A 24,938-nucleotide genomic window follows, 5' to 3' on the forward strand; every position below is an offset into this window, starting at 1 on the left:
TCAGGGATGGAATGAATGAGGCAGATATAGGCTATTAGTACGATGGGGTCGCCACTCCCAAAGTGATTTATTAATGACTGATAGATGCTATGAAATGAGAATGGAGTGTGTTGCTGGAATGAAATATGACAGGGAAAACCGGAGTACCCGGAGAAAAACCTGTCTCGCCTCCGCCTTGTCCAGCACAAATCTCACATGGAGTGACCGGCATTTGAACCGCGGTATCCAGCGGTGAGAGCCCGACGCGCTGCCATCTGAGCCACGGAGGCTTCTTCTTTTCTTGATATGTAGCCTATATACACTGACTTAGCAAATGTCATGGGATAGTCACCTAATAGCGTGTGGAGCCTCCTCTGGCCCTGCGAACTGCAGTGAGACGCCGTGGAAGTGAGTCAGTCCCTGGTAGTCCTCTGAACGTAGCTGACACCGAATCGTTTGCAGAGCGGCCGCCAATGCTGGTCTGTTCGTGTGTGCAGGATCCATGGCACGGAGCCTGCGTTCCAGGACATCCCAGATATGCTCGATAGGGTTCATTTCGGGGCTCCTGGGTGGCCATGGCAGTCGTTGGACCTCCGCTCTATGTTCCTGGAACTATTCCCGGGCGACGTGGGAGCGATGTGGCGGCGCGTTATCACCTTGAAACACCGCAAAACCGTCTGGGCGCTGAAAGGCCAACAATGGGTGAAGATGGTATCTGAGCAGCTCAACATACCGCGTACCATTCAAAGTCTCTTCCAGAACAACTAGGGGGCCCATTCCAGGAAAATGCACCCCAGACCATAACAGAGACACCAGCGCCCTGGACCACACCTTCGAGGCAGGCGAGATCCATCGCTTCATGTGGTCTGCGCCATACACGGTGCCTCCCATCGGCATGGTGCAGTTGAAATCGTGATTCGTCCGACCATATCACGTTACGCCATTGTTCCAATGTCCATCCCTGGTGACTGGCGACAAATGCGCGTCGTTGTGCCCGATGACGTTGGGTTAACAGTGGCACCCGCGTGCGGCGCCGGCTCCCATACCCCCATAGAACCCATGTTTCTACGGATTGTCCACTGGGAGACGTGTCTAGCACGGCCTGTGTTGAATTGAGCCGTGATTTGTTGCACAGTTGCCCGTCTGTCACTATTGACAATCCGTCTCAGATGTCGCCGGTCACGGTCATCGAGGGTGGCTGGACGGTCGGTCGTTCGTCTGTTGTGGACGGTGACACCCGCATTCAACCATTCACGATACACCCTGGACACGGTTGATGGTGTGAAGCCGAATTCCCGCACCACTTCCGAAATCGCACTTCCATCCGTCGGGCACCGACCACTATACCCCGTTCAAACGGTGTCAGCTCACAACGACGTTCCATGTTACACCTCTCACATGCACAGCCACTGCTCACAAGGTCTCCTATACAACGGCCGCTGGCACAGGGGGCGTGTTGTACGCAGACAACACACCTGCGCATCAGTGCTCCGCTATCCCATGACATTTGCTCAATCAGTGTATATTTTATCATTCCTGAACTGCTTATTAAAATAATTGCTATAAAAAGGTAAATTCGTGTCCTCGTATTCCTCGAGGTGGTGCAGCTCTTTCAGTCACACTCAAATGGAAGTGGGCTGCATGTGTCCTTTTAACAGCCCTCATGCCAGTCTTCTGGTAATACCGGGAATCAAACGCGGGCCTCCGAGGACGGCAGCTTTATAATAATGCTAACCATTACGCTACCGAATTGGACATAGTTATTACAATAATTACCACCGATTATCAGGTAAGAAGTCTGCACATTTTAATAGAAAAAAATTGTAGAGACTTAGTTTACAAAACATTTTCAAAAATGTTAAGGCCTACTTTGATTCACTTGCTTGTCAACTGCGAATGTCGCCTTCTAGCGTTGGACGATGTCGCACGTTGTTCACAGCAATGCATTTCCTATCTCAGCTAACAGTGTTGTTTTAGAGGCCAGAGTAATTCGATTCTTTTTTTCGCCGTCTCGGTCCTTTCTCTTATTTAATCCATTCCCTCATTGTTCGTTGGCATAAAAACCGATAGTCCCCTAAATGTAGGCCACCAATCCCTCATGAAAAGGGAAGGCTTTGGATGGCAAATCATTAGCGTATGGCCAAGCGTACCGACGCGGGCGGTAATATTTATGAACTTCATTTTAAATCGAGTAACTCTGTTAATTTCGATGCAAAATGAAATGGTAAAAACTCCATTGATTTCAATGTAACGTGTCGATATCTAACCAGGTCTCAGAGAACAGTGTGAACTTGATTCCACGGAATCAAGTTACAATGGAAAGTGAGAATGCCTACACTTCAACTTGGAACGCTAGTACCGGAGCCTCGAAGTGGTACATCACTACAACTGAAGTACGTATGCAAGTACGGAAATAAAATTGAAAGATCTCAGTAAAGCAACAATTAGAAACCATAAAATCTCGTAGTCATAGCGCATGTGAAGGATATTAAAGAGGTTAGTTCAAATGGCTTTGCATTCTACACAGCGAGCAGAAGGCGTGGAAGTACCAAATGCAACCGCCGGTGTTAGCATAAAGAAATAATTTTAAAAATCCGGGCGAGGTATCAGTGGCCCGCGAAGGAATCCGCTGAACTCAACGTTCGCTTCCCTCTAGCTGAAGAGCGGAGTTCTCAAGGTTAAACATATCATTTCCTAGCTCCTAGTTCTTATAATGGGATAAAACCAAGAAAAGTATATGAAAATTCTGGATGTCTATACCTTAATATTGGCAAGTTTTATGAAAAATGGATTAACAGTTTTTCAATTTTAACAGAATATCAGACAAAACTTTAAAAAATGATAGATATCATTTTCACATAATGTATGTTATCAAAAATCTCAAACTCGAGAATAATAGAACGTACATGCACTACATTCTTATTACATTAGTGAGACTATTTAGCTCGCTCCAGTGACTAATCCGGTATAGGGATACCTATCAAAAATTTCAATCAACAGCTGTCTATCGCCACAATGTCATCGCTTTCATTTTATCGCACCTGCATGCACTTCTTTTTATGTCAATTCATCAGAATGGGGCATTGAAACATGATCAGTAACGCAGTCCGACTCGTTGGATGAATGGTCAGCGTAATGGCCTTCGATTCAGAGGGTCCCAGCTTCGATTTCCGGCCGGGTCGGAGATTTTAACCTTCATTGGTTAATTCCAGTAGCTCAGGGGCTGGGTGTTTGTGCTGTCCCCAACATCCCTGCAACTCACACACCACACATAACACTATTCCCTCCACCACAATAACACGCAGTTACCTACACATAGCAGATGCCGCTCACCCTCATCGGAGAGTCTGCCTGACAAGGGCTGCACTCGGCTAGAAGTGGCCACACAAAGTATTAGTAACGCAAACCGTACAATCAACAGGATGTAACTATGATTTATTCATATAAAGCCGCCAGTCAGCTTCGTGATAGACTGCAGCCCAAAGAGTTTAAACAAAATACTAAAACAGTACATTTCCATTATGAAAGTTTTGTTCTCTTTGTAGGTCACGAATCACTTCGTATTTGATTTGTTTTATATGTATGCCCTTTTACTATCATTACTGATCTAATTTGGTAGTTATTCGCTAATCATTCAAAATAAATACAACTTGAGCTCCAAATTGCCTCTGGATAATTTTTGGAGCTCTTGTTATATTACTACAGATAAGACGCGTTTGTTAGGGGCTGTTCAGATTTAAAAGGACGGCTCTCAAGTGATAACAGAAGAGTTTTCTCGGGGCGTCTAATCATTTATTTCTAGAAACAATCAGCGACTATAGACTTCCGGTTTGCCATTGATGTGTGCCGTTGTGACTTACGACCAGTGTCACATAAGACGTTTGCTCATGACACTAATAGAAGTAGAATTTTGCACTGAAAGTATTATTACAACGTGTCTAAAAGCCTTTCGATTGCCGGGTGTCTTGTATAGTGGGTTCAGCGCTCGTAAACTGCACATCACAACAAACACTTTTGTATATCTCAGTCGTGGGAGTATGTATACGATGAGAGTCCCCTGCAGAGAGCACGTTTCTCCAAGCTTTCCCGGTCGTTACATCATAACTCCGTAATCAAATTAAGATTAGGAGCAAAGCTGACCTCATTATTTATTCGACTGTGATCCTGAGCTTCCTGCTGGGATAAAGTCGAAAGTGGAGATGGAAGAAGTTCCCAGACAATGGAGCACTAGATGAAAATCATCAAAAGTCCGGAGTCCCACGATATTCTTGAGTAGAGATGGAAGAGGGTTCATAATTGGAGCTATCGATCAATAAGAATAAGTTCTATACTCCTTTCTCCACACTCTAGTGGGCTCGCGAGGGCTGTTGCCTACGTAAATCTCTCACTGTTTGTCGGCTGAATACCATTCCTGACGCCAGTCCGATAGGAAGAAAATCATTTACTATGTCGTGCCTCTGTGATGGTTGGTAAAGTAATGGGTTGTCTGAACTGCTTATGAAGAGGTGTGTATTGAATACCCAGTTCCCAAGTAGGAAGAATTAACCAGACGGGGCTTAAATCCTCGACCCGACCTGGAATCAAACCCGAAATTCTCTAAACGCAAGACCTCGCCGCTGGCCACATGAAGGAATGGAAGAAAATTTTCGAGTGACCAAGTTGATGGAAGTTACACGGATATTGGTGGTGTAGTTACCTGAGGTGAAATGCGGAGGATATGCTCGAGCGATGACTCCACAGGAAGGCAAGAGAAGCATGGAGAGAGGATGGACAAGTTCGGTTTATAATAATCTCAGGGTAAGAAGTGTAGTAATAAATGAAGCCACAGTCATAGTTTGCAGTGGAGGGTTATGAAGTTGCTAAATTCATTCAGTCAGCACTAAGTGGGATACAGTGGACAGCTCTACACTCGGCCGTCCTTGTCCCCAGGACTTAACCCAGCACTCATTTTGGTGGAGGCTGAGTGAACTTCTGGGCTATATGCCTCATCAAAAGGGGAAATCTCGTTCCCAAATGTTTCGATTCTGTGACGGGGAATCGAATCTACGTTCTTGTGGGTGAACGCTTTTACTTCTTCGACTAAGCAGCATGTATGTTCGTATGTATGTATGTATGTATGTATGTATGTATGTATGTATGTATGTATGTATGAATGTATGAATGTATGTACTCTTGAGAGAGGAGAATGTATGCTGTGCTGAGTGACTCAGGCGGTAGGGCCCAGTTGGCAGGTTCGATCCTAATTCATTCCGGCACTCAAATATGCCAGCCTTGTGTCGGTAGGTAGCACGTTAAAGAACTCCTGCGGGACAATATTTTCGGCTCCTCGGCGTCTCCAAAAAGCGTAAAAGTAGTTAAAACTAATAACATGAGTATTTATATTTGAGGAAAATATTGACATGTGTCAATACCTTTATAAATCAAGGATAATTTTCGGTCAAAGTCTCCATCAAAATCGTATTCAATCAACTGTATTGCGCAGTCCATCAGACTTCTGCGCCTGCTGCTACGGAATCAAAACCCGGGATAGTCATTCGGTATTTAGCAGTGTATAGCAGCATGAGATGGGTGACCGTACGGTACCCTTCAGGCCAACATTCGAATAATTTCCAGTTTATTACGATCTTTTCTAGGTGAAATGATACTAAAAGTTATATCGATCACGATACAGGAAATTTTCTTTCCATTGATATGTAGTATAGGATTCTCCAAAACAAATTATTTTTGTACGATCACAAGATAGGCCGCAGTATTGTCTACCAACATGCTTGTTTAAATAATCACAGCCGCATAACACGAGGATTAGACGTTCAAACCTACGTCAACAGGTTGACGCCACCTACGCCCAAATAAACTCGGTAGATTCTGCCTACGCCAATGCTCTTATCACGCACACCACTGGCGTTACTAACTTCTACATGTTTATGAGCTGCGCAGTTTTAATTACTCTCCTTGAAAAAACCTTAGAATAATGCGTGAATTACTGGACATGAATCACAGTTTGTTTATATTAGATGGCCTCTGGAGGTACTGTGGACAGCAATTTGGTTAGCAGAACACTCATCTGCATCTGTGAAGAAAATACTTAAAGGTGGGTATTATAACATGCTGTCCATATCCATCTCTGGTGAGATATAGTGTACTGTGTCTCCTTGTCCGTTACTTTCATTAATTTTCCTCAGTCTCATCCTTGGCTATGATGGTATGAAGGAGATTGAGATAGGAGTATTACTAATCACACCTCGATGCCTGGTTAGATCCTCCATAGATCTACCATCAGTGGCCATAGGCAGCCTAGCCGTTACTGAAGAGACATAGTAGGAAAATAGTAGTGAGGTAATTTCCCTCCGCTTTCCTCACCGATACAAAAGGTGCTGTTACATATCAGCATGCCATGACCAAAGAAATGCATACACCAGCTGACTTTATGAGCAACACTTTCACATCCCTCACTACAGGGACCGGCTGCATAAACACTCTTCAGTACCAACTACAGTATGTGAGGATTCAACCCCTTGAATTTAACTATAGAATGTAAGTAACTAATACCTGAGATAGACAGGTAGATTATTATCACTGCTATTATTATTATTATTATTATTATTATTAGTATTATTACTAAGCCGCGCTAGCAGTGTAGCGGAGCGAGCCTGTCTCTTACCCTGAGCCCCCCCCAGTTTAATTCCCGGCAAGTTCAGGTACTTTTATATGGATATGACGGCTGGTTCACTCAGCCTACGTAAGAACAGTTGAGAAGCTCTCTGACGGTGAGACAATGACCCCAGCCTAGAAAACCCGGAATAATGGCCGACAGGATTTGTCGCCCTGACCACGCGTTACCTCGAAATCTGCAGGCCTTCAGGATGAGCAGCTTTCACTTGACAGGCCAAGGCCGTTCAAGGCTGTAAGCCATGTGGTTGTTTATTATTATTATTATTATTATTATTATTATTATTATTATTATTATTATTATTATTATTATTATTATTATTATTATTATTATTATTATTGTACAGGGAGGTACACCTCAACGCCGCGCATTCAAAGCTAGCGCCTAAATGAACTCCTCTATTGGCGAAACAGTGAAACTGAATCTACACCAACTTGAAACTTTAATCAGAAGATGTCACCACCTAAATATTGAATGATTTTGTTATTGTGCAGTTTCCCAACCTGAGTGAATTTCTACTTGTTTTGTTTGACATTCATCAAGAAGTTTGGACATTCTACCACAGATGACACCACTAAAAACTATGATCATGCACCCTGGTGCGAAGTGAAAGAACCTATAATTTAAAGAAGTTTTGTATTTCTTGGTTTTTTTAACTAATTGATGTTCATTTAATTTTGGGTTGGCAATATTTACTTTTTTCTTTCCGCCAGTTTTGAATCCAACCAATCACTAATTTCTGTAATTAATTTTCCACCTATCACAGGCTTCTTCTCCGATTATGAGTGCTACTTTTGAAACCTATCAATAAAATTCAGAGGGTATGTCTTGATTAATCGTGAATGATCTCGAACCTTCCCTGAGGGTTTATAAACTGCGGCTTTTCTCGTTTCTTGACCAATTGATCAACGTCCATCTGAGTGTGTGTACTCTTAGCAGGAGGCGGGCGGCCTCTTTCGTCGGCAGCTAGTACATCTACAAGATAATGGCCACATAACATCTTTCTTTCTTGCTAACTCCGCAGTTTAACCCGAGGGAAAGGTCCGAATCGTTAGCTATATAACTTACTTTTCTAAAAATGTAACCTTCTGCAGGCTAATGTTAAAACTTCATAAAATATTTAACTTTAAATCGGGGATATAGAGTGAAGTACCCTCTCGAGCTCCCTTTCATCTTGGTTTGAAATCCCTACGTGTTTGTAACCTTTCGTTTCTGCTATGTATTAAAGTTATTTCCATCTGTGCTAGCTCAGTGGTTTGGGATTAGCCCCTGTTTCATCGGTCTAGTGGCCTATAGGTTTTAATTTTCTTTGGAGCACAGTAGTCGCCTCCATTCAAATTGTACTCGGGCCGCTTATTTAACCTGTTCTTTTTCACAAAGGCCCTATAGGTTGGGTACTAGATACCTCTGTGTAACAATATTTCTATTTTTAAATAGTGCCTTGTTAGGCCAGAGATTGTCAGATTTACATGCAATGTTGCCTTGAGTAGGCTTGAGAAACTGAGAGCCTGTTAGCTCTTTTGCAAGTTTTGTAATCGTAAAGAGTGGCTCTGGAATGCTTGGTATTTAGATTGTGGAGAGCAAGTGTTCTTGAATTAGGGGATTTCTTCCCCTGGATTATTTTGTGCTCTTTTGTAAATTTGAGCTAGGAGCTCAGGAAATGTAAAGCGAGGGCTTGAAGCCCAGGATCTGTTAAGATCACTAATCTTGTCTGTTCCTAGACCTGTTTTAAGATGTTTCATTGTTCTGAAAAATTGTTAAGTTTGAAGTTCTGAAAATATAACGTTCAGTTTAAGTTTTAATTAATTTTGATATTGTAGTTAGACCCATTCACCCCAACACCTTCTTTCACCTCTGCTTTCCACGGATACTCCGGAACGATTATTATTATTATTATTATTATTATTATTATTATTATTATTATTATTATTATTATTATTATTATTATTATTATTATTCATGCACTTCTCCACAGGAAATATGGGTAGTAACGGGGCACGCGATGCACCAAGTGCCTTACAATAATTGAAGTATTTACATATTATAACACAAATATTGATGTACATGTATCTACAAAACTAGATCACGGGATCTTCGTTCTTGCGAGAGGAACGATCGCACAATGTTGTATGTTGACAGGAGGACAGAATGTTGCATAATTTTATAGATGTTCGGTGGAAGACCCAATTCTCGCAGACTCTTCTGAAGTGTGTGTGCAATGAGGCCGTGGAATGACAGAATCAGAGGGACTATCCGTACCAGTTTCATCTTCCAGATCCTCTTGATCTGCAAGTTCTTTGTACTTGTAGATGAAATGAAATGTCGTATGGCTTTTAGTGCCGGGATATCCCAGGACGGGTTTGGCTCGCCAGGTGCGGGTCTTTCTATTTGACTCCCGCAGGCGACCTGCGCGTCGTCATGAGGCTGAAATGATGATGAAGATAACACATACACCCAACCCCCGTGCCGTAGCAATTAACCAATTAAGGTTAAAATCCCCGACCCGGCCAGGAATCGAACCCGGACCCTTTGAACCGAAGGCCAGTACGCTGACCGTTCAGGAGTCGGACTACTGTACTTGTAGATGTTTTCATGGTACTTCCTGTCAGTGTTGGTGTAATTGGGGATAGCGAGTCAATAATGAAAGTTGTCCCAGTTTTCTTGTTTACCAGTATGATGTCTGGTCTGTTATGGTTGACTGTTTTGTCTGTCACTACAGCAGTGTCCCAATAAAGCTTAATCGACTCGTTCTCCAGGAGTGGTGTTGGATGGTACTTGTAATAAGGGATACGCTCCTGAGTTAATTGGTATTCCTGAGCAAGTGCCTGGTGTATAATTCCCGTGACATGATTGTGTCTTCTCGTGTATTCTACGGGGGCATGTACTGGGCAGCCTGCCGTGATATGGTGGATGGTCTCGATATGAACGGATCATCGTCTGTATTTGTCAGAGAGTTCGCTGGTGTCTTTGATGATGTACTTTTTTGTAACTGTTTGTAGCTATTACTTGGTTTTGTATAGCAACTGCAAATCCCTCTGTCTCCCCAAATAAGTGCCCACATTGAAACCACATGCACGACGCATTCTTGTCTATGCTCTGTTGGTTTAGATTGCTTAGTATCTTCCGTGGAGGATCTTATCTCCCCAGGTACTTTCTTTCTCTTGCAGGGATACTTGGTGATTTGTATGAGGGTCAGAGGCATTGTATGGATGCAGAACAGTGTATTATTATTATTATTATTATTATTATTATTATTATTATTATTATTATTATTTCCTTCTCTGTGGTGTAGTGGTCAGAATGATTAGCTGCCATCCCCCCCGGAGGCCCGGGTTCGATTCCCGGCTCTGTCACGAAATTTGGAAAGTGGTACGAGGGCTGGAACGGGGTCCACTCGGCCTCGGGAGGTCAACTAAGTAGAGGTGGGTTCGACTCCCACCTCAGCCATCCCCGAAGTAGTTTTCTGTGGTTTCTCACTTCTTCTCAAGGGAAATGCCGGGATGGTGCCTAACGTAAGGTCACGACCGCTTCCTTCCCTCTTCCTTGTCTATCCCTTCCCATCTTCATATCCCCCCTACAAGGCCCCTATTCAGCATACCAGGTGAGTCCTCCTGGGCGAGGTACTGGTCCTCCTGCCCAGTTCCATCCCCCGATCCAGTCTCACGCTCCAGGACACTGCCCTTGAGGCGGTAGAGGTGGGATCTCTCGCTGAGCCCGAGAGAAAAACCGACGCTGGAGGGTAAGCAAAAAAAGAAAGAATTATTATTATTATTATTATTATTATTATTATTATTATTATTATTATTATTATTATTATTATTATTATTATTATTAAATCACTTTGGAAGTGGCGACCCCATCGTACTAATAGCCTCTATATGATTCATTCATTACATCCCTTACCTGGTCAATGACTGGAAAACAGGTTATAGGTTTTCTGTTTTCATTATTATTATTATTATTATTATTATTATTATTATTATTATTGCAGTAAGTTCCAGTCCAACCTCTGAAAAATTATTAATATACTTACTACGACAAGCATCACACTGCCAGATTTTTACGGTTACTACATTGCCTGAATCTTTTTAAAGAATCAGCAGCAACTATCAACTGTCAATCTTATCATGAGACTTGTCACAAATACGTATATATTTTTAAATTGGTAGATCTTCAGAATGTTAAGGCAGAGCAAGAGATTGCCACATAACTTCCAGATAATAGTGCTATCGGACGCATTCGCGCAGGTGTCATCTGTCGCGTGACTCACGGTGTCTATTTGCATTTTAAAATTTCTACTTGAGCTATATGGGCTCAAAACCTGAGCTCCTAGTGTCAGTTCGCTGCGACCAGTGGCCGCGGAGCGTCAGCAGGACCGAGTGAAGTGTGTAGCTCTTGGCTATCCGCGGGAACTTAATAGAGCTCAGCACGCCACCAGTAGCGATGGAGCAAGAGCGACAGACGCTGCTTGAGTTTGTAAGTCATATTAACCTTATTGATACATTAACAGCGAACTTCAGTAACTCAGTGCCTGACATTCTAAGAAAAGAAAACACTTTTGAGCAATTCCGTTAGACATGAAGTGTAATAATAATAACAACATCACATCTTTATTATAGACTGCTCTGTCTTTAAGCGTTCAGTCTGCAAGCATCTGTGAATTTACTAATCGCCGCCACAATCCTCTATATGTTGCTAATGCTGCGGCCCCGTTTAGTCCTATACCTCTTATCTGTAAATGGTTAGTCTAACCATCGTCGTCTTGGTCTCCCTCTACTCCCCTTCTCCACTATTCTCCTAGGTTACCTATCCTGCTCTATTCGCTTCACACGACCCCACCACCGAAGCCGGTTTAATTCCTAACTTAGCTTTTATCACCTCATTCCGATACCCTCCTGTCATTGTTCCCACCTGTTTATACCAGCAATCATTCTCGCTACTTTCATGACTGTTACTTCTAACTTACGAAGAAGACACCATGAGTCCACCCACCTTTGACTCCCGTAAAACAATGTTGGCCTGAAAACAGACCGATGTAAAGATAGTTTCGTCCGGGAGTTGACTTCCTTCTTACAGAACACTGTTGATTACAACTGCAAACTCACTGCATTAGCTTTGCTGCACCTTGATTCAATCTCATCTACCATGCTGGGAGAACACACATCCAAAGTATTTGAAATTATCTACCTGTTACGGCTTTGGATTCCCAATCTGACATTCAGTTGTCTAGGATTTCTTACCTACTGACAACAATTTAGTCTTAGAAAGACACATTCTTATACCATACTCATTCCACCTATTTTCAAATTCCAAGATATTAGACTGCAGGCTTTCGCCACAGTCTGCATTAGGACTAAGCCGTCAGCATAGACGAGACTGCTTCCTACATTTTTACCTCACAGGATCCCTATCTACCACTTAATACCTTTGAGCCAGTAGTGTAGCCAGTACAAGTGAATTATGTCGATATTCAGATTGCAATATCTTACACTACAAAATCGTTATTAAAATACAGAAGAAGAACAATGTGATCGAGGTCAACAGTTTTACAGCGAATGGTTGATTCAAGAGATCTGTTGGTTTTACAACTATGTCTCTGTGAATATTCTAAAGAGCTAACCCACTGACTTGACTTTCACTTGTTTATTGTCTTCTTCTTAATCTGTTTACGCTCCAGGGTCGGTTTTTTCCTCGGACTCAGCGAGGGGTCTCACCTCCGTGTTGTCTCAAAACTCACGAGTCTCAAAACTCACGAATTTCTGTAAGAGGATTAGTAAGAACAAGTCTTTTACCTGAGCCAATCTCAAAGGTTGTGTCCCATTTGCGATCACTCCCATTACAATGGAAAACAAGATTGTGAAGAAAGACCAGTCTGTGTCCCGTTTGCGACCACTGTAAAAATTATCAGCAGCCTAGCAGGGCTTTCCAACGTCCATGCAGCAGGGGGACTGCTAATTAGGGCGTACCCGCACAAACTCTCTCTTGAAGGTTTGTTGAGGAGATATATTATTCTATAATTTTTAACATACTGTAATTATTCCAGCTGTAGATACCCATCGTTGATGTAGCTTTTGTTGTTATGTTGTTATCTGCGTGCTTACTTAGGACATACAGGTCACTGAGACAAAGAAAGGCAAACCTTGTGCTTTATATAATGGATACTCTTACAGAAATTTACGGAAAAGTCAGAGGTGTTTGGTGACATGGGTATTTTATGGCTGGCTTTACGTCGCACCGACACAGATAGGTCTTATGGCGACAATGGGATAGGAAAGGGGTAGTAGTGGGAAGGAAGCGGCCGTGGCCTTAATTAAGGTACAGCCCCAGCATTTGTTTGTTGTGAAAATAGGAAACCACGGAAAACCATCTTCAGGGCTACCGATAATGGGATTCGAACCAACTATTTCCCGAAAGCAATCTCATCTTTTCGCGCTATCATTATAAAATTATAATATCTTCAACTTATTTTATTCTAAACATTTTCTTAACATTCAGTTCTGGAATCTTGTACAACTAATCCGAGCGTACAGACAAAAGTTATATATTTTTTTTATATAGGTGAAAGTAGGCTGATTGGCCGCGCGTTTTAACGTGCGACGGCTATGGAGCCAAGCTCTGCATTCGGGAAACGCGTGGATTCGAACCCCACCGTTGGTTGTTCTCAGAATGGTTTTCTGTAGTTTAATATTTTCACTTCCAGGTACAGTTCCTATCCATAGGTCAGAGCTGAGTCCTCCCATCCCTTACCCATTTCACCATAACACATTTCATCTTCATTAGCTCCTCAACTGAGGTTGGTGCCAGGAAGGGCATCCGGCCGTAGAAACATCCCGTATAAATTAATCTCATCTTATCCCAACCCGGTATCAAGAAACAAGACTAAGGGGTAGACAGACATACATACATATGATAGTAGGCTAATTATATTTTGAGCAGCTGTTTACTTAACGTGTCAGTATGAATGTTTGAACAGTTTGAGCATTTAATAGTGTCCCCTATTGTATAAGAAAGTGTAAGTTAACTGTTAAGTTTGAGATGAGCTACAATTGCTTCAAAAAGGGTAGGACTATCGAAGAAGCAAAGTGTTACAGCAAAATCCTTTTGTTTTGAAATTGGAAAGTGTAAAATTCAACAGTTTTAATACGCCCATTTTTGTCCTACTTCTTAAAACTCATTTAACCGCCTTTACACCACAACTATCTGGTAACTCTAAATAAAAGGTTCATTTGAGTCCTGTTTATTTTCTGTCAGTCCCGATATTAACGCATCAGTCTCAAACGGTACATAGGGAGTTTCAAAATACGATTCGTATGCGCCCGATCTCACCACTCGGCCTGCTGTTCATCGCACGGTCCGGCGTGCATAAAACCCCCCTTCAATATTATCCTTCATGAATTCGGTACCATACTGTATGGTTACAGTGGTTGTAGTATCTGATAACCATTACTGAGTGTTTCAAAACGAGCCCAAGTTTCCTGCTGTACGTTTATCCTGGGCTGAGAAAGAATTGCTTTAGAAAAATGATAACAACTTTCTTCGGGGTGGTTGAAAAAAATTAACTTCAGTATTACATGTGGTTATAGCATATAAAAATGTCATTACCAACGAAACAAGTATTTTTCCCTGTATATAATTCTAAGTGAGCGCTTCCTAGAGAAGAAGCCAAAAACCCGGACAATATTTACGACAACCGCAAATAAAAAATGTTTAATGAACTTCAAAAACAATGTGTCTTATATACCCTAATGCATAATTAAACAAGGACAATATTGGTATAATTCACATTGCAATAGACCTATCGGTTCGTTTATAATTAAAGCCTAATCTCGAGTGTCCATAATAAAAATTCCGACAGTAGTTCGTAGTTTCGCCAGTTACTTGGGGGATGTCTCCCTGTACCAGTTCTTCAGTAGGAAATTCCCTCACAGCAACCTGACTGTATGTCACTGATAAGAGCGATCGCAAATGGGACGACACCATCTCAAAACTCACTAGCAGGGCCAGTTCTTCTTTCAATGGATAAATGTCCACCCTATTAGTGATGGGATAATGGAATACTTTTAATAATCAAATAACTTCCATCCGATTATTTAAATAATCGAATGAATAATCAAATCAAATAATCGAATGAGTTTCAAATATCATTCAGTTATATCGCGCAGAATAATCGGATGCGTCATGAATATTTTTATTTTTGGTTTAAATGTGTCTGGTAGATAACCGATTGAAGTAAGCGAATAGATGAACGCTTACGACGAATAGAAACACGCCTTTTTCCAAATGAATCTCCAAATGTTTAAACTAAATGAGTGAATTAACTGTCTTGATCTCTAATATCTCTAAATAAAATTCCTTATTCAAGTAAATGCCGCCTTCTGGCCGCATAATGGAACTAAGCCCCAGTACTGTCAACTGACAGTTTCTTTTAACTAGCAGCGGGTAATATACTGTACCTACTTTAAATGGTTAGCATGCTGGCTTTTGGTCCAGGGGGTCCCGGGGGTCCCGGGTTCGGTTTCCGGTCGGGTGGGAGATTTTAACTTTCATTAGTTAATTCCTGTGGCTCGGGGACTGAGCGTTCGTGCCGTCTTCAGCATTAGACTCCATCCTCACAGACGTGCAGGTCGCCTGTACGGCGTCAACTTTAAAGACCTGCACCAGACTTCTCCGAAGGCCACACGTCATTATAAATTACAAATTTACGTGAAAAGGAAAAAATGTAACTTTAAGACAAATGCAAAATATTTTTAAAATAATGATTATAATACACTTCAGCCTCTTTCATTCACTGACCATTATTTTTCCCCTGTGGGTTGGGGTGGCAGAATAACATTCACAGTATCCCCTGCCTGTCGTAATAAGCGACTAAAAATGGGCCCCGAGGGCTCTTAAATGATTTCAGAAAAGGCTAGATAAACAACTGATAGGCAATCTTCTACCTGGGTGACTGCCCTGAGTCGGTGGAGAGACATGGGTTGAAGGGAAGCGTGAGTCGCCGCGCACCTCATCCCTCCTGCAGTTATCGCAAGCACCTGCTGTCCGTATTCGTGAATTTTGAGACTCATTAGAATGTTTACTTTAGCTACCAGTTTGTAGTCGTGATTTTGATACTATTTGTTACTAATTATAGCCCGTGAGTTTTGAGACTCGTGAGTTTTGAGACGTAACTCTCACCTCTACCGCCTCAAGGGCAGTGTCCTGGAGCTTCAGACTCTGGGTCGGGGGATACAACTAGGGAGGATGATCAGTACCTCGCCCAGGTGGCCTCACCTGCTATGCTGAACAGGGGCCTTGCGGGAGATGGGAAGATTGGAAGGGATAGACAAGGAAGAGGGAAGGAAGCGGCCGTGGCCTTAAGTTAGGTACCATCCCGGAAAACCACTTCGAGGATGGCTGAGGTGGGAATCGAACCCAACTCTACTCATTTGACCTCCCGAGGCTGAGTGGACCACATTCCAGCCCTCGTACCACTTTTCAACTTTCGTGGCAGAACCGGGAATCGAACCCGGGCCTCCGGGGGTGGCAGCTAATCACACTAACGACTACACCACAGAGGCGGAATTGTTTATTGTCCTTTTCTGTTTATTTCCTTTTGTAAAAAATTCCAATAACCCCTCGCCCTTGACTACACCCCTGCTCTCAACAGATGATCCATGTAAACTACGAACAACAAAGATGTAAGATTACAACCTTGTCTAACCCCTGTAAGTACCTTGAACCAATAATAATAATAATAATAATAATAATAATAATAATAATAATAATAATAATAATAATAATAATAATAATAATAATATTGTTCTTATTCTTGGCATTCCTCTTACTTATGTGAGGTTAGTTTTACGGCCGAGTTCCTTTCCTGACGCACAACCTCTATGGAGGGATGTGTTACTACTGCGTGTTTCTGTGCTGGTTTGTAGTGTCATATGTTGTGTGTAAATGAAGTTAAGTATTAAAACGAACGCAAACACCCAGCCCCGAGCTAGTGGAATTAACCAGACGCGCTTAAAATCCTCGATCCGATGGCGAATCGAACCTGCGGCCCTCTGAACCGAAGGCAAGTACGCTGACCATTCGGCCAAGAAGCCGAATAATAATAATAATAATAATAATAATAATAATAATAATAATAATAATAATAATAATAATCATATACTATCGGTTTTACGACGCATTCTTCAGGTGTCGTCTCCTCGCAAAAAATTGGCAAATATCATCGAGTAAGTTTTTCTGTTTAGTATTTCCCGTATCAGCGTTTTCGTATCGTGGGGGCGAACCACTGCCGGAGATTCCACGTCTCTGATCAGTTCCATGTTTCTTTTCTCTCTTGCCTTCTATGGTTTGTTCCATCAGGCTGTATTAGACATTGCGAAAGATGTGGCCGAAATAAATTGCCTTTCTGAATTTTGGGAGAGTTAAGACTTGATGTGATTTCCCGGCACGAGGGAGTACCACATCCCATCGGATGTTCAACATTCTGCGATACATCTACATTTCATTAACGAAGCCTGTAAAGCAGCTCTGGTAACACATGGCCATCAGCCGTCATAGCGGTGCTAGGGAAATGAAGAGTGAGGAAGTTTCCCGTTGCCTTCTTCACTGAGCCAGAAGTTGCTATTACATCTCAGTCTGCCAAGCTCGCTGAAATGCCTGCACCAACAGGCCCTATGAGTGATATTTTCACAACATTCTTAGCAGGGACTGGCTGCATGCGGAATGGCATTACTAGCATCACTTATACCTCGGTTATTTTCATGTTGTCAAAGCCAAGGATGAGACTGAGGCAGGTGAATGAAAGTAACAAATTTGTTCTAGCCCGTACCAGAAGACATCGTGCACTATTGGAGGTAACGTTTACACTTAAGATGACCGGGCGAGTTGGCCGTGCGCGTAGAGGCGCGCGGCTGTGAGCTTGCATCCGGGAGATAGTAGGTTCGAATCCCACTATCGGCAGCCCTGAAAATGGTTTTCCGTGGTTTCCCATTTTCACACCAGGCAAATGCTGGGGCTGTACCTTAATGAAGGCCACGCCCGCTTCCTTCCAACTCCTAGGCCTTTCCTATCCTATCGTCGCCATAAGACCTATCTGTGTCGGTGCGACGTAAAAGCCCATAGCAAAAAAAAAAACACTTAAGATGTTTAAATTTCAAAAACACACTTCTTGCAATGCCGATTCTGGTCTTCATTTCTACGTCTGAGTAACGTCGTCTAAAATTTTGATCTGAAACGCCGGTGTCTTCGGTCTGGGAAAGCGTCCTTTAAGCACATTTAGGTCTCAACGGAATTCAATACCCGAAAATTGTGCATAGATGCGTACCGCATGTTGAATGTCTTGAGTAATGTGTTTGTTTTTCTCTGTTCTTATTTGTACTGAGATGTGATAGGAAGGTATTCAACCTTGAAAAAATATTCCCATCCCAGCCACAAACAACAGTAACATCAGTACTATATGAAGAATCATCGTTTTGCCTAAACTTCTACCGTTCGAACTGTCACTGCTTACTAATACGACACTTTTCTGCCGCTTTTCCCATCGCATTTGGGTTATATGAACGAATCATATCCATCGGATTTCATCATTATTTTTGTTGTAAATTGAGGATAATTGCTTTCACGTAAGTCAACAGTTAAATTAGCGGAGGATTAATACATTCCATTTTGATTATAAAAATATACATACGTATGTACGTGATTATTTCGCTATAGACACTACTTTCTTTTGTGCATTGTGTACCGTTTTGTGTTTCCTCTCTTGAGATGCAGGGCTAGCACCGACGAATGGGAGTGCTATGTCTGAATTCTCGATATATTTGTCCATCATGACTAGCGCGGGCAGTTCAAACCGAAAAATAGAGGTGAAAAGTGTCGAGGATTTAATAACATTCTTTAGCCAGGACATCGAGCGTATTTTATGAAGATTTTAAGACCTAAGATTAATTCATGTATTTCACCCCTGGACCAGTAATAATAATATTAATTAATGAATGAATTATGAGCACAAGTCAACATATCGACAAGGATCGGAAAACTTCAATAAATAAATAATAATCAAGCAAAGCAAGAACTTCAGTTGCGCAACGACGTTCACGAATAAGACATATTAAATCTCAGTGACGTAGTAAATTCCAGTAGGTATGCCTAGTGTACACGGTAATGTACGTATGTATACATTTCTGTTTTAATAACCACGAACCTGCTACGCTGGCGTAGCAGGGGGAGAGATGATACTCCCACGTGGCGCGTCCCAGGTGGCGGATAGGGGGGTCCAAACCGGCTTGCCGGCGGACTTGAGGGAAATAAAATACCTCTCGCGGACCAAACACCCTACCCCCTGCGGGTGGGGGACGCACATGTAGAATACACCCGCGGTATCCCCTGCCTGTCGTAAGAGGCGACTAAAAGGGGCGACCAAGGGCTGACTGAATTAGAACCATGAAACTAATTTTGAATCGTACCATCACGCGGGGAACACCATAGGTTGCCTGTACTTGCGAGTAGTACCACTAAATTCGGTACGAAATAGGTTTGTGATTAGTAGCAGTAAAAGCCTGGCCTGGTGGATTCCAGTACCCGTGCGTCGTACCCATGTGTGCAACACCGCGGGTCTGGGCGTAGCCTGTGAGTTGTACCGCTATATGAGCAGCACCGTGGGTCTGCGCTGCCTGTGATTAGTACCCACTATGTGAGGAACACCACGAGAATACCGGCGCCCGTGTTTAGTACACCTAGGTGGGGAACCTTCTCGGTTTGCGTTGGCTCTGAGTTGGGTCATTGTGTGAGACACACCATAGGTCTGCGTTATTTGTACGTATTACAATACTTGTGAGTAGTACCATCTTTTGTGGAACACCGTGAGTCTTCGCTACTTCTGATTAATACCCCAACATGACACATACCATGGTTCTATTTTACTCGCGACATGTACCATTCTGTGGGGCCTTAGACGTGGATTTTGCACCCCCTTTAGACACCAAGCATCATTGTGCTTTGTAAGTGGCTCCTTGGTCGGTAATAATGTTATTTTCGATCTGTATTGAGTCGGATCCACTGATTTTTGTTTGTTTGTTTTGTGTTTTGTTGAGTTCCTGTCCATCCATTCATTCTTCATGCCATATTTTATTTTTATTTTGGTCAGTGGATGCCTTTGCAATTTTTGTTCTTTCATTTCGTACCATTAGGGGCCGATGACCTTCGATGTTAGGCCCCTTAAAACAACAAGCATCATCATCATCACTGTTTTAATAATGGTATTCATTAATCCTCCGCTAATTTGACTCTTGATTTACCCTGAAACAATTATTACATTCAGTTAAAGACAGCAATAATGGTACAATTCGATGGATAACCTCGCTCTTGTCGTGACACTAACCCTGTTAGGAGGGATGTTTTCAACTATTACGTGTTTCCATTTAAAGTTCCCCGGATTCGATTCCCGACCATATGTATTGAGACAAACACGAACACTTAGGCCTCGAGCCAGAGGAAATAACCAGACGCGGATCGTCCGGGGATGGAACCCGGGGCCCTCTGAACCGAAGGTGGTGATGCTGACCATTCAACCAAAGATCCAGAATACATCTCCTTTTTCTCACACCATAATGGGCTCACTTGTTTTAATTTATCGCACCTGTGGACTTGACGCAGTTTTTACAGCCGAATATACTTTCTGACGCCAATCCTACGTGGAGGGATGTTGTGTTATTTTATGGTAGTTGGTATGTAGTGTGTTGTTTCTGGATGAAGAGCTGTGTGGGGGGAAGTAAATTTGAAGTTTCGTGACCATGCATGTACTCACACAAATGTCTGACTCAAAAGATTGGAACAGTGTAGAGAAAAAGACGAAAATGATGGTAACACACGTCAATATTTTCCTCAAATATACTCATGTTATTAGTTTTAACTACTTTTACGCATTTTGGAGACGCCGAGGAGCCGAAAATATTGTCTTGCAGGAGTTCTTTAACGTGCCACCTACCAACATAAGGCTGGCATATTTTAGTGCCGGAATGAATTAGGATCGAACCTGTCAGCTGGACCCTACCGTCTGAGTCACTCAGCACAGCATACATTCTCCTCTCTCAAGAGTACATACACACACACACACACACACACACACACACACACACACACACACACACACACACACACACACATACATACATACATACATACATACATAACATACATACTATAACCTTCCAATGGTTGCTAGATCGGAATTAAAGAGAACATTGGAAGTTTATGGTAATATAAAGTTAATAAAATCATACGAAAGTATACGTCCAGTCGTCATACGTCCAGATGTCGTACGTCCAGGTCCATCAATAAATAAAATGTCCGACTCGTTGGCTGAACGGTCAGCGTACTGGCTTTCGGTTCAGAGGGTCCCGGGTTCGATTCCCGGCCGGGTCGGGGATTTTAACCTTAATTGGTTAATTCCAATAGCACGGGGGCTGGGTGTATGTTTTGTCTTCATCAGTGGTAGAGTGTCGGCCTCCGGATCCCAAGATAGCGGGTTCAAACCCGGCAGAGGCAGTCGGATTTTTGATGGGCGGAATAAAGTCAATTCGACACTTCATGTCGTACGATGTCGGCATGTAAAAGATCTCTGGTGACACATTTGGTGTTTACCCGACAAAATTCATTAAATCTCAGCCATAGACGCCCAAGAGAGTTTCGGTTTACTCGGTCTGCCATCTACTGGGCCTAGAGTAAAACGGAACGTCGAAATTGACGAGCAGACAGCCAGATGGCGTCAAATTGAAATGTCTGCACACGGTAGCTGAGGCCATACGATTATTATTATTATTATTATTATTATTATTATTATTATTATTATGATCATAATTTCATCATCATAATTTCATCATCATCATCATCACGATGCGCAGGTCACCTACGGGAGTCAAATAGAAAGACCTGCACCTGGCGAGCCGAACCCGTCCTGGGATATCCCGGCACTAAAAGCCATACGACATTTCAATAAATGAAATAACTCGCTCAGTTGAATAAATACCATTTAACGAATTGAAGGCACGGGCGGATTCATAAGTTTCTTTCGTTAACATCATCGGAGGAATTAACGAGATGAAATGAATGACGGGATTTATGATAGTAGGAAGGGAGAGGGTGAAATTCCATGCCGGCACATACTCCTGACGGTCTGCTCAGAGCTTTACGTCGTCATCTGACGAAAGAAACACCATCAACAGTGTCATATGTCCTCACTCCGTATGACCACTGTGGAGAGATTTAGAATTTTATCCAGGCTTTTGGCACGCTATGTAGTGATTAGAAATTGTATACCACCACCTGTCCTATCCTGCCGGCCAACATTCTGACGGTGAAATGTTTTCGACCAACGGGACTCGAACCGGTTAACCACGGTGTCAGACCAGAGAGACTTCACGCCTTAACGATCATGGCCACCAGGCGGGTGAAAGACAAAAATTATTATAGTCGGTAATAATCTTCCTTTTAGTATCTTGTTCAGTTTTGATTGCCTTTTTTTATTTACTTTTTATTTTTTCTAACATATAGTATTCCTGTACATTGATATGTACTCCGTATTGCATTTCTTGCAAATTGTGTTGGTCGGTCGATCGGTCGGTTGGTTTCGGCTCTAATAGGTAGCCTACATGTCTTATTGCCAATTAATGAATGCTTTCTCCTTAGTTTCTGGTGATCTGGAACTCGGTGAGGGGAGTATTCTATTAAGACAAACGTACGCATCCACTCCTCGACCCAGAGGAATTAACCAAATGGAGTTAAACTCCATGATCTGGCCGGGAATCGAGCTCGGGACCCTCTGAGCCGAAGTTCGTGTGGCTGACCTTTGCGCCAAAGAGTGAACCCAGACAGTACTCCGTATGCTTTCTGACATATAAAATAGTGCTCATCTGACCCACGACCGAAAGGCAGGTACGTACAGATACAGACTAATTAATACACGGAGGTTTATCTACCATGTGCAAATAATAGGATACACTTCTGTTCTTTTAGAAAGAGTTTAAATTATAGCATTCACGACAAACTGCCACTTGTCATTTTTCTAACGTAACAAAACTACACAAGTTTATGAGACACTATGTCAAGTCCGCCAAATTACTGCAAAAAAAAATTACTTGGGTTGTTTAAAAAATTCGAAAATTTAAAAATAGATACAGAAAAGTATCAAAATCAAGAACATTTAAGACATATTTTCCTACTCTATTAGCTCTCACAGGAAAAAAATCATTAAAACTAACAGGATCTCTCTAGCTTGAGTCTGGTTACAGTGGAGTGACAGTTGCCAATGTATTATTTATTATTGCCCTGAAGACGATCGTGGTCGCAGGATCGAAGCGCGTCGGCAGATTATAAACATTACGTGACCTAATATCTCCAAATTACCGAGCTCGATAGCTGCAGTCGCTTAAGTGCGGCCAGTATCCAGTAATCGGGAGATAGTGGGTTCGAGCCCCACTGTCGGCAGCCCTGAAGATGGTTTTCCGTGGTTTCCCATTTTCACACCAGGCAAATGTCTGGGCTGTACCTTAATTAAAGCCACGGCCGCTTCCTTCCACTTCCTAGGCCTTTCCTATCCCATCGTCGTGTCGGTGCGACGTAAAACAAATAGAAAAAAAATCTCCAAATTAAGTATCATTATGTCTTTTAGTGGTCGTGAAATCTACGTATTAAGGTATAGAACAGTATATTTTTCGTAACTCCCGAGGTCCATACTTCAGTTATCCTTGGAGACTGAAAATTGCACGAGGTTTTATTTTCACGAAATATAGCCTATAATATAGGCTTTTTAATGAAATGAAAATTGTGTGGAATTTGCACATTATTATTGATAAAAATCATGACTATAATTATCTTTAATTCTATCATGGAAAATATCTGAGTACAGCAATGGCTTAAGTTTCGGTAGTTCAATAAATTTGCCTTGGCATAGTTATAGGGTCGTGAATTATATACTAATAAAACATTGACATTGAGATAATTGTACATTAATTGTATTTTGTCGTTTGAAAGGTTTCGATTCTCCCGGAAGCAACAGTTTTTATTATAATACAGCGATAATTATGGTGAGATTGAACTCCCACAAGAAGCACGTATCCACTCACCAAGCGAACAGCAACGCAACGCGTGTTGAAATGAAGTGCGCAGGGATTTGCAATATCCTGTCGGTTACAGTTCATATAGGGTGGCAGCGAGTTTCGAAAACCGAACGAATTTTACAAATTGTTTAGCGTCGCACCGACACAGATAGGTCCTAAGGCGACGTTGGGACAGGACAGGGCTAGGAGTAGGAAAGAAGCGGCCGTGGTCTTAATTAAGGTTCAGCCGCAGCATTAGCCTGGAAAACCATCTTCAGGGCTGCCGACAGCGGGGCTCGAATTCACACATGCGCACCCCCACCCGCACGGCCAAAGCGCTCTGTGCGAATAAATAACTTCACTTTCTTAAAATTGGGCCTGTACGGAGATACCTTGTTTTATAAACGGAATCCGTCTCCTGTTTTAAAGAGAAAGCCGCAGACTTCTTCTTCTTCCTGGCCTTTTCCCAGTTAGGTTCTGCTTGGCACTGTGAATGGATTTGGCACAGTCGTATGGCTGAAGCCTTTCCTGAGGTCAACCCTGGGTGGGAGGAAGTATTCACTACTGCATATTTTTGTGGTGGTCTGTAGTGTGATGCTTTATACTACGCTAGCCATTCAGCTAAGGAGCCAGACCAAAGAGGAAAACCGCAGTGATGTTTCAAAATATTCGTTTAATGTGGGGAAGAAAGTCAAATTTAATATGTTGCCAGAACATCTTAATAAATAACTGAATTCTTAAGTCAGTTATTATTTATCTTTACCACTTTAAAGACATTAATTTAAGAGTTTCTTCATCATTTTACTGTAAAATGCTGACTATCGGAAAAATATACCATATTCAATATTTAATATAATAAAGACTTGAACAGCGGAAGCTGATATTGAGAAGAACAGTTCATTTTTCTAAGATATTACTTCAAAATTAAAAACTCACTTTTTACTGTACGATTTCACATGGCATGTCCCATATGCAAGTGTGTACTGGACAAATGTGGATTAAAGAACAAGATAAGAAATATTTTATTACGAACGACCACAACAAAGTGTGCTCAACAGTCTGAAAGAGACTTATAAATAAGGTGGGCTGATGACGACTGACATTTGGAACTAAAGAAAATAACTTCTCAGGGTGACAGTCTCCGCTCACTCAACAGTATAGCCTACAAGCACGTACAAGAACATCTCTAGGGGAAGAAATAGCGT

General features: G+C 42.2%; 1 protein-coding gene across 2 annotated transcripts in view; it reads left to right on the top strand.

The window, feature by feature from the left end:
- The window catches only part of LOC136866243 (lysoplasmalogenase TMEM86A), a 484,014-nt gene that overhangs the window by 270,638 nt on the left and 188,438 nt on the right, over positions 1–24,938 (top strand). The window contains exon 1 of one of the 2 annotated variants that reach the window (XM_067143037.2): positions 10,924–11,125. The exons of the other annotated variant lie outside the window; for it this stretch is intronic. Coding sequence (XP_066999138.2) covers positions 11,093–11,125 — 33 coding nt within the window. The 5' untranslated portion in view covers positions 10,924–11,092. Of the gene's footprint in view, positions 1–10,923; positions 11,126–24,938 lie in introns of those variants that run through there. 2 annotated transcript variants of the gene reach the window in all.

The sequence above is a fragment of the Anabrus simplex genome, chromosome 3, assembly GCF_040414725.1.
Source record: "Anabrus simplex isolate iqAnaSimp1 chromosome 3, ASM4041472v1, whole genome shotgun sequence".
Classification (NCBI taxonomy): domain Eukaryota; kingdom Metazoa; phylum Arthropoda; class Insecta; order Orthoptera; family Tettigoniidae; genus Anabrus; species Anabrus simplex.